This window comes from Gekko japonicus, unplaced genomic scaffold (assembly GCF_001447785.1).
Source record: "Gekko japonicus isolate JY-2015 unplaced genomic scaffold, Gekko_japonicus_V1.1 scaffold2797, whole genome shotgun sequence".
Taxonomy (NCBI): Eukaryota; Metazoa; Chordata; class Lepidosauria; order Squamata; family Gekkonidae; genus Gekko; species Gekko japonicus.
In genome coordinates this window covers 103,391-114,309 of record NW_015176531.1, presented here as the reverse complement: position 1 = coordinate 114,309, position 10,919 = coordinate 103,391, and the positions used below count along the sequence as shown (strand labels likewise).

The 10,919-nt window shown below is 40.3% G+C and overlaps 1 protein-coding gene across 2 annotated transcripts in view; it reads left to right on the top strand.

The window, feature by feature from the left end:
- Window positions 1-4,659: 4,659 nt before the first annotated feature.
- PLPP3 (phospholipid phosphatase 3) overlaps window positions 4,660-10,919 on the top strand; it is an 80,955-nt gene continuing 74,695 nt past the window's right edge. For both annotated transcript variants that reach the window (XM_015427432.1, XM_015427433.1), the window contains exon 1: window positions 4,660-4,701. In XM_015427432.1, the coding sequence (XP_015282918.1) occupies window positions 4,662-4,701 (40 nt within the window). In that variant the 5' untranslated portion in view covers window positions 4,660-4,661. The remainder of the gene's footprint in view (window positions 4,702-10,919) is intronic.

Here is a 10,919-nt window from a genome sequence, read left to right as displayed (position 1 = left end):
GACACATTCAGGGATTGCCCACCGATACTGAATTCCATTGGTTTGAAGAAATGAGATTAAATCCTTGTAGCTTTTCCTCTTTTGACGTATTTCAAATGGGATGTCTTTTAAAGTCTTAATGATTGTATTCCCAAATTTCAGTGGATTTGCTGAAGTTGCCTTTAATATAGCATCTCTGGTCTGTCTTCTTGCAAATCTAACCACAATCTCTCCAGGCAGGCTTTTAAAAAATATATATAATTGGAGTATGCCCGGTAGGCATCCTCCATGTCTTTTACTATCTCCTCCGCTGACAAGCCTGTTACTGGAGCAATAATCTCGGTTAAAACCAAAAATAAAATAGCAAACACCAATTTATTTATTTATTTTAAATTTTAAATAGCAAAGCAATATGACGTAGGATGGTATCAAGATTCTTTTGGTTGGGGGTGCTGCTGACGAGCCCATGCACTCCAAAGCACTGATAAAGTATCCCCCCACACCACCATGAAAAAGTAGAACATACTGACATGGGGGTGTGTTTTTTGCAATATTTTATCAATACAGAAGTATACATGGATGGAATTAGAGGCATGTCAACTGAAGGAACTGAATGTTGCAACAAGTTGCACATACACAGGTATAATTCAGCAATTTTTAAAAGCAGAACAATGGAGAACTCATAGTGCATTAGTTGCACTTTGGTTTCAAGGGCAGGTAGTTTAAACCTTAAGATGTAGAAAATTTTGGAAGCATCCTTACAGAAAGCCAGTACTGATAGTGTATCTATGGGTATAGAAATTAGTAGAACACAATTGTATCGGTGACTATGAAAGACTACTCTTTAAAAATAAAATTAAAAAATCTAGAAAACGTGTATGCCACCTTCCCAAAGACCTGCTCAATAAAACAGAACCAAACAATTCATTAAAAACAGGACAGGACATAAAAGCAGCTTCAAGAAATGTTGATCAGCCAACATGGGCCAGAAACAGCCCATGAAATCAGCTAAGAAAAATGGAACCCTTACTTAAGCCTGGGTAAAAAGAAATGTTTTTGGCTTGGCACCTACAGAAAAAGAAAGACACTAGGCTGTCGAGGTTTGCGCGGTGCTAGCCCACTGCAGGTTGCGAGTGGTGTGAGAGTATCAAAGAAGACGTAAGTCTTATAGGCTTGGTGTAAAACTATATACAATTTATTTACACGAGCCTCCACCAATATATTGCACAGAACGACAAAATGCTCAAGCAGACACCAGGTTTCCATCAGGAAGGATGGTACATTGTACAGCATCACATTTATACTAGCATTGTACAATCAGGACCCAATGCTGAGTCACTGTTAATTAGCTCTGCCCTCAACTAGACAGAACCGGTTGGAGCCAGCTCTACTGACACTCTGAGCTATCAGCTCCTGTCAAACAGATTGATATGATCTACAGCCAGACTTATAGAACACATGGAGTAAGAGTAAGGCACTTGAAAAAGCCCTGTCTGTGGTTGCCACCAGCCTAACCTCTGCAGACAGGGGCACAAACAGCAGAGCTTGAGAAGAAGACCTTAACTGACAAGCTGGATAGTATGGGGAAAAGTGGTTCTTCAAGTACTCCAGCCCCAAAGCCTAAGAGGCTGGCTTGTGGATCCACAGCCAAAAGGGTCTATGAATCCCTTTACATGGTTGTCTAGGTACAAAGGTAACCTACAACTTCCTAGTCCATAAAGCCAGGTCCAAACTGGATTCCATTTATAGTTTATTTAAGTTTTGAAAGCAGTATTATTCTATGTATATATCTCATAACATGAAGAATCAGGTCATTCATTACTCTTCAGTTCAAGTCCAATGGCACCTTTAAGACCAACAAAGTTTAACCAAAAAGCTTATACCTTGAATAAAACTTTTCTGGTCTTAAAGGTGCCATTGGACTTGAATGGCTAGTAGCCACTGATAGATTTATCCTTCATGAATTTATCTAATCTCCCTTTAAAGCAGTTTATTCCTGTGGCCATCACGGCATCTTCTGGCAGCAAGTTCCACGTTTTAATCATTCTCTGTGTAAAGCAGCATTTCCTTTTGTCCATCCTGAACCTACTGCCCATCAGTTTCCTTGGATGCCCTTGAGGTCTAGTCTTTCTTTCTTTCTTTCTTTCTTTCTTTCTTTCTTTCTTTCTTTCTTTCTTTCTTTCTTTCTTTCTTTCTTTCTTTCTTTCTTTCCTGTAAACTTATTCACAGATTTTTGGAGTGGAGCCTGAGTGGTGGGTGTTGCCTTCTGACATACTTCTGGTGATGTCAGGGGGTGTGGCATATGCAAATGTTATGCTAATGAGCTCCTGCACCTCTTTTCTACGAAATGCCCCTGGCAGTGACTCATAAAAGCTCATACTCTGCCACAAATTTTGTTAGTCTTTAAGGTGCTACTGGAATCTTGCTGTTTTCTACTACATATAATGAATGTTTCTCTTATTTGCCTGATCGCTATGAGTGGTATAGTTTACATTGTACCAAGGATTCTTTTCCATACCAGCCCACTGATTTTCCATTTTTGACCATCAAAACTATGTTCATTGTGTTGTGGTTTATATTTATGATATGCCTATATTTCCAAAAAACAAATCTATCTGTTGCTGAAAAATTCAGGTATAAGATTTTTGTTGGGCATAAATTATGCCTATATTCAACCATTGACACTGACTATGCACTTGCAAAGGGTGAAGGGCAGTTATTGATATTGCAGATAACCTACCTGATTTGTGTCAGTGGTTGATTAGTGAGCTAGAAGTTGCAAGATTGTATGAATTATTAGAAGCCATTTTGAAGAAGTATCCTTATAATGAAGGAATTGATGCAGATGCTGAGGTTTTCAGAATTCATTTGCAATGATATATGCAATACTGCTGCAATCATCAAGGAAAGGAGGAATCTGTACTTATGATTTCTTTAGCCCTGATGTAAAAGATACTGGTCTAGGGGTTCCTGCCACAAGTCTGCAGCTCCTCATGGCTGTCTGCATGCACTTATGACAAGGTGGACACGAAGGTTCTTCTGCATGTGGCAGCGACCACGAAGAATGTGTATTGGAATATAATATTCCTGTGTTGACACTTATGCTATGGTCTTGGCTGTGTCTGTACTGTAGCAGATGTACATTGATCAGCTTTGCTGTATCTGTTAGTTTATGAAGCACAGCAGCCCACAAGACTACCAGCAGTGTTATTCCTGAAAAATCCACCTGAAGAGAAAAAAAATAAATGGATGACTTGGAATACTTGCATATTCTTGCTAATGCCACTTAAGCATTTACATCTTTGACAGATACACCAATGGCAAATCTAACTGAAAATTTTGCTGAATTAAAGTGTTGTTTGATGATTGTTGAAATAACGTGAATGAGGGTAACAATATGAGGAAGCTGCTGTTTGTTAAAAGAGGATTAATGATCAGTCATTGTGTACCCACTAAAACCATAATGTCTGCAGTGCATTCATGTCTTCTTTTAACCTCATATCCATCATGAAAATGTGTTGCAGGCAGCTGAAATTAATCAAGCTGTCTTGTATGTTTTTGTCAGGTGTATACAAAAATAAAGCAAGTTGTGTACGCACTATTTGAATAGGTTCATAATGTGGTAGGGTTGCCAAGTCCATGTTCCACCCCCAGCGGGGGACTTTGGGGGCGTTCCTGGAGGGGGCGGGGCATCCCCGACGTGATGACGTCACGTTGGGGATGTCCGCCCCCCCCCCTTGTGCGCCAGATCTCCAGAAACAGCAGTTCCCTGCACTTAAAGGAGCCGGTGTTCCCTACACTTAAAGGAGCCAGCGTTTCCCTTTTAAATGTGGGAGCCGGTGTTTCCCCTTTAAGAGCAGCTGCGTTTCCCTTTTAAGAGCACGAAGCTGGCATTTCCCTGCAAGCTTGCGGAGATCAGGTTTGGGAGGAAACACGGGTTCCACATACTTAAAGGGAGAGAGATGGGTGGCTGTGGGTTTTGGAGGTGGGGCTTCCCCCGCCGGCCATGTTGCCGGCGGTGGGTAGAACCCCCCCAAAAAACAGGGGACCCCTGGCAAACCGGGGGGGTTTGGCAACCCTATAATGTGGGCATATAATATTTATCCTTTATTATCATAATGCATGAAGCTGACTAGAGATGTTTAGTTTGCAAAATTCCTGTCACTGGCTGTTGGAATTTCACCAGTTCAGCTTGAGTGTTTTGCAAATACTGACTGCAAACTTTATTAATTGTCTTTGCAACCACAGGGGCTAAAAACATATTCCAGTTTAAAAAAGAAAGATGAGATTGTGCATATGGCACCAAAGCCTGCATCTAAATGAGCTAGATTAAATACTATATATAAGAACCTTGTGGGTTTATAGATTTCCTGCAGGACTAGCTCTATAATCTCATCTGCCACTGTCCTCCTGTTATCCATCAGACAGACAGCTGACTGCCCAAATGCAGATCTGTCTGGGAACCAGAGATCATTCTCCTTACTCCTCTGGTTCTCTAGACCTCTTTAAAATTTGTGTGACAAGCTGAGCATGCCCTCATGAGATTGGTTCTTCCTCACAGGCTGACTGTTGCCAGCATAACAGAAATGGTGGGCAAAATCTTGCAAGAGGCTTGTGAAAGTTCAAATAGCCCTATAATATCTATTTCCACCACTGCCCCAAGTAATGAAAAGTTACCATGGATGCTCTACACATATGGGAGAATGCAAGACAAAATCCCAGGTAACCTTTCAATTCCAACAGTAATAACGAGTCTGTATATGACTTGCTTCAAGTGTAAGAATTGTCTTCATTCAGGTTAGCTATTACTTCAATGAGAGTTCACCAGTGATAGACCATATCCTAAGATTTCTAGCCCATGAGCTGAAATGCTGCTTATTCAGGTGTCTCTTACATCTTCAAAATGAAATATATATTTTCCTCTGAAATGCCAGTTGAATACTGCTGTTATTTTAAAATTTAAAATAAATATATGCCTTTGTATAGACAGGTTCCATATTTTTTTGACATTTATCTACCTGTGAGTCTACTAGCAGCTGATTTAATTGGTGTCCCTTTGTAGATGAGAATCTGGTCTATGCTTAAATTTAAGCTACCCACAGAAAGAAATAGGCAGTAATTAACTCTTGCCAAATCCTCATTCAGGTTGTGAAGTTTGACAAGCTTTTCAAAATTTTGTGTAGAACCAATAGTGAAAAGTGTCAAATCATTCCTTTTGATAAGCTTCAATAATGAGACAGTTTATGAAATGATTAAGCTTTCCCAAATTTCTTTCTGATCATTTTATTCGCTTGTTCCTAAGTGAGGCAGCTTTTCTGGAAAAATTAGATGATAATGATGTGATTTTTCTCAAAATTCTCCATATTTCAAGGAAGCTAGACACTGTGTTTTGAAGAGAATGGTAATACAGTTTACAATCAGAATGTGTCAAAACAAATTCCCAGCAGCATGGAGAATGTGCTTTGTTTCGGCTGCAGAAAAACACATGTGAAGAAGTTATTTACAATTACTACTCTACCTATGATAAACTAATAATAGTTTGAGAATTGTTGCTGTCTATGGAAGGAACTTAACATTCTGATGAACACTGAGAACGATCTTTTGCAATGCTAAATTTTAGCTGCTTTTTGGTTGCTCTCAGTGGCTGTGACATTGGTTCAGCACTTTGTTCTCAGTAATGATTAGATTTCATCCACGTGCTTCTCCCCTTTTCATGTCTAATTTGACAAAGGGAGTTGTTGTTGAGGGAAAGCAATTTCCATGAAAAACCTTCGATTTTCAGGCAAACATACCAGTCCGCTCTCATGGCAGTACCATGGTGAAGAGGAATAACTTTATTTAGCACTGAGCCATCACAAAAAAAGTGTAGAGAACAGGGGTGCCTTTGTCCAAAATTTACCGCAATAAAGCACACACACCCAAAAAAATGGGAAACAAGAAAGGAGACTGCTATTCCCTTAGGTTTCTTTAACCTCTTTTTTCCAATTTATTCGCACGTTGCCTAACACCAGGGCAGGACATTGTGACAAGAGGTCTGAAAAGGGAAGTTGGGATATATCCATTTTTATTTGTTAAAGAACACTATACATACTATGCCTCAAGAGGACAAGTGAACTGTAGCTCTGCTATTACCTGTTCATTGGGGACTAGGTATAAATAGAGTCCAGATTTAGAGTGAAAATGCTCATGTAGGGAATAGCCAGCTACCCAAGAAGCTGCAAAACCCAATTTGGTGAAGACTGTTATAAATGTTTCCCAGTCCTAGATATGAGTATCATTGAAGTGTGCTATTCTGTTGATGAAGATTTATAAACCAGAGTGATCTGCCCTCCCAACTGTTACTAGTGTTCTCTACACTTTAACAAACAGGGATCATTGTTCAACATTCAGGGATCTTTGCAGGGAGGGCTAGGTAGGGAAGGTGTTTGGGAATTTAAGAAGCTTGTAAGGGGTCAGAGTTATTGTTGAAAGACTAACTAGGATTGGTAGCATTTTGGAGCTCTGTGCAACCTCTGTCCCCATGCCCCATTACAAAAGGACTTAGATGAAATAGCCTTAAACCACCCTTGCCTTGACCCAACAAAAGCAGGGTTGCCAGGCCCCTGACAAAGGTGGGGGAATCCCCGCCCCCAGTTTGAATGGCAGCTGGAGAAAAATTAAAAAATGGCTGTGACTGCCGACTCACAGACTCTTCCCCCTACCACAATCTCTGTCACACTGGTTCAAGGGTACAGGTAGGTCAAGCAGTCACAGTCTGGCCACTTGTCTTGCCTCTTTCAAATACATAGAGACCCCTGACCCTTTCACACACTAGGTCCCCTCTCTCCTTCACAGGGACACCACCAGATAGGGCAGCCCAGTCCCCTTTATCAACCACCCCTCACTCAGATACTTCACAGAGCTACTAGGGTTGGGACTCAAGCACTGTTTCAATCACCCAAAGAACCATTTACTCAAATCTGAATATATATACAAACAGAGATCTGATAGGTTTGTGTGTGTGTGTCTTCCCCTCAGACAGCATTCATTCAGTCTGCTGGTTTACCCATAAAAAGCAGTTAACTTTTATTGAAGGTTACAAACCACATTGGAGTGATTCATGAAGAAATATTCAACGTTTCTGATTACTTGAACTTTTGAACTATAACTCTATTCATGCTTCCAAGTGGCTTTGCCACAAGTTATCTTTCCCTCAACCAACTTCTACACTGCTCTAGATCTTATTCCAATTGACTTCTAATGGAACTGATGGCTCTAACCACCAGTCCTTCTCCCAATGTTCCATCAGTTCTCACTGGGTGTTTGCAGAGAGAGGTGGAACTGGACCTGTCCATCACAATGACAAAACTTGGAAGTGACATCTGTCCTCTCTAGGAATGAGGAAACTTGGTTTTGCCACAGAGTTTCCGGTGATTCCTACAGTGGCATCACTTCTTGATTTTCTTAGAAGTGTTGTCAGGCCATTGGTTGCCACTGCCCCTATGTCCCTGGCCCCCCAGTCTCCCACTGGTTGCCAGATTGGCAGGCCCAAAAGAGAGGTATTTTTTTTGTAATATTTACAGGAAATTTGAGTGCAAATAATTGTTTTCCCATATAGATGCTGATTTATTTCTACTGCAATGGCTAGATAGTATATTTTGATGCAAATTGGAATTTGCATCCATGCCACCAATTTTTTTTTCATGCAAGAACTGGACTGGAATGTCCTTCAGAGAAAGTGTTTCACAGAGAGCTGCTGAAAAAGGAAGAAAATCATGGCTGCTGGTGGAGAAATCTGAGTCACTGAGTGGAGGCAAAAAAGGGGGGGAAATTGATGGGTGACGGAACATTCTTGAAGACTCTGAAGTGAACTCCAAATGTACTGTTGTGTGTGAATGCCAAAACTGAAGCAGAAATTGTCCATGAAAGGTACCCATAATCCTTCAATTGCATATTTATCTTGATCTTTCTTCAAATTCAGGGTTATGTAATGATTTTCTCCCCCTCTATGTTATCTTCACAACAACAATGTAAAGTAGGTTAAGCTGAGAGAGAAAGTTACTGGCCCAAAGTCATCCAGTGATCTCAATATCTTTGTAATTTGAGTCCAAGTTGTCCCCCATCCTAGTCCAACACTCTAACCACTAGAGTATGCTGGATTTTCTGGTAAAAAGATCAAGTCCTTTCTTACCAGTTTAACTTCTTTGCCACATGTAACATCTTTTCCATTGTTTTTTATTTTCCAAGTGCTGAAATGTGAAGACAGATCTCTGGACTTCTTAGCAGGTAGCAGCAGAAGGCTGATAAGTAAACTACAGCCATAAAGCAGACCTGACATTTGCTGAAGAACCGTCTCTTTTTGATGTTATCAGAGTTAATAGAACCCCACTGGGGCAGTTTTCTAGCAAGTGCACATAGGATTTATATGTTCCTGCTTTCAGCCTCCAGCTCCTACTGCTGCTCAGAAGGCTAGCGGGTGGGGGGGGGGAGATTTAAAAAATCACTGTTAGTGTGATGTCACTTCCTATAAAAACCCAGCAGTTGCTTTGGGAATCAGAGGAAATACTATGATGATGTCACTTCTGGGTTTCCCCTGGAAGTGGTATAACACTATTGCACTAAGAGGACCCTACCTTGACCCCACCCCTCAGTCTTTTGCTGGATGCTTGCATTTCTGAATGTCATTACAGTCATTACAGTTGAATAATGTTATTGATTAAGGTGCAGTTTTTACCACCCCACCCCTTTCAAAGTAAAAACAAAGACAACATATTAGAAGAAATATGTTTAGTTTAAAAATCATATATATATATATAGTTAAAATTCAAAGATTATTTATTTATATTTCTTTCCTTAGTGTATTTCTCTTCTGCCTATAGTTCAAGGTCAGGGTACATGATTCTGACATCCATTTTATTCTTATAACAACCCTGTGAGATAGATTAGGTTGAGCGAGAGCATGATGAGATCTAGGTTACCCATTAGGTTTCATGGCAAATGGGAAACTGAACTAGTTTCCCTAGTCTTCATACAACACTCTAACCCCTATGCTACAATGGCTGTATAGCCTGGAAAAGTTCTGATTTTTTTTTTTTAAGAAGTGGCTAGTTTCAGTTCCTGCATTATTTGTGTGGGTAGTTGAAAGAGCCACAAAAATGATCCCACGATTAAGACAGTACTTTGATGAGCTGAGTTCATAGATTTACAGTAAGGGCTGCCAACACCACTTTTCGTACCAGCCTAAATGGGCCTGGAGATCATTTAGTAGAATCTTCACATACCCAACCCCCATCAATCATCCAGTTTATTCGATTTAACATTTATAAAGTGCAAGCTAAGCACTGTACATAGGTAGCAGCTGTGATCAGAGGGCATGTTACAAATAGACAGGAGATAATGACACTACATGAGAAGGTCCCACCATTATTTAGGTTTAGCAGAAATATAGAATGCCCATCTGGGAGAAAGATCAATGTGGTAGCACCATTCTTTTTATTGACAGGGTTTTCAAGGCAAGAGATGAACAAAGGTGCCCATTACCTATCTCTATGTAACTCTGCACTCCCTTGGAGGACTCCCATCCAAGTACTAAACAGGACCAACATTAATTAGCTTCTGAGATCTGATGAGATTGGGCCAGCTTGGGCCATCCAGGTCAGGGCTGCATACGGTAAAGCAGATCATAACCAAGTCAAAAGAGTTAGTAATGAAACAAAGCTTGTTTCAAAGCTTCATTAAACAAGGTCAAACTAACCACCTCTTTTCATTCCATTTCCAGCACAATATGTAAGCTATGTGTATGCAATGCTTTGCAAAATATTTCAGGATTATAAATTTCTTATCCCTGCTGGGTCATCAAGATCAGCCGGGTTATCTGCTTCTGGGGTTTTCCATATGCTTAAATGTATAATATGGTATGAAACAAGCTGCATCCTTGAAACTTCATGGAACATGAAGGTTGTATTAGAATTGGTGTGAATGGTATCCAGTGCCCTCAAAAACCTTGAGACTCTTATTCAGTGTTTATGAGGGGTCAAAAATTACTTGAGAAAGCAACATGATTTTATGGGATAAGTACGACTGTAGAGGAATCTTGATATGTTTTTGAAGCAATGTGGGTAGTGGGGAAAAGGAGCAAACTGAATGTCTGTGATAAGGACAGGTCACATTAATAGCAATCAGAACTAGTCAGTTTCTTTCCAAACATGGGGGAGGAAGCTATGATAAGAACTTAGTTTAGCCAAAACTGGATTATATTCAACCTGTAAGAAGTTGAAGAAATACCGTAATGCATTTTTTGCCTCTGTCTTCACTGTGGAAGATGAGAAGTGCTTGCCCACTCCAGAACCAGTGATTTTGGGAGGGGTATTGAAAGACCTGAGTCAGATTGAGGTGATGAGATAGGAGGTCCTACGACTGACAGACAACTTAAAAACTGATAAATCACCAGGCCCGGATGGCATACATCCGAGAGTTCTGAAAGAACTCAAATGTGAACTTGTGGATCTCCTGACAAAAATATGTAATCTGTCATTCAAATCTGCCTCCATTCCAGAGGACTGGAAGGTAGCTAATGTCACTCCCATCTTTAAAAAGGGTTCCAGAGGAGATCCGGGAAATTACAGGCCAGTCAGTCTGACATCGATACCAGGTAAGTTGATGGAAACTATTATTAAGGAAAGAATTAATAGGCACTTTGATGAACAAAAACTATTGAGGCAGACTCAGCATGGGTTCTGTAAGGGAAGATCTTGTCTCACTAACCTGTTAGTGTTTTTTGAGGGAGTGAACAAACATGTGGACAAGGGGAACCCCACAGATATTGTTTACCTTGACTTCCAGAAAGCTTTTGATAAAGTTCCTCATCAAAGGTTCCTAAGTAAGCTCAATAGTCACAGGATAAAAGGACAAGTCCTCTTGTGGATCAAAAAACTGCCTAATTCATAGGAAACTGAAGTGAG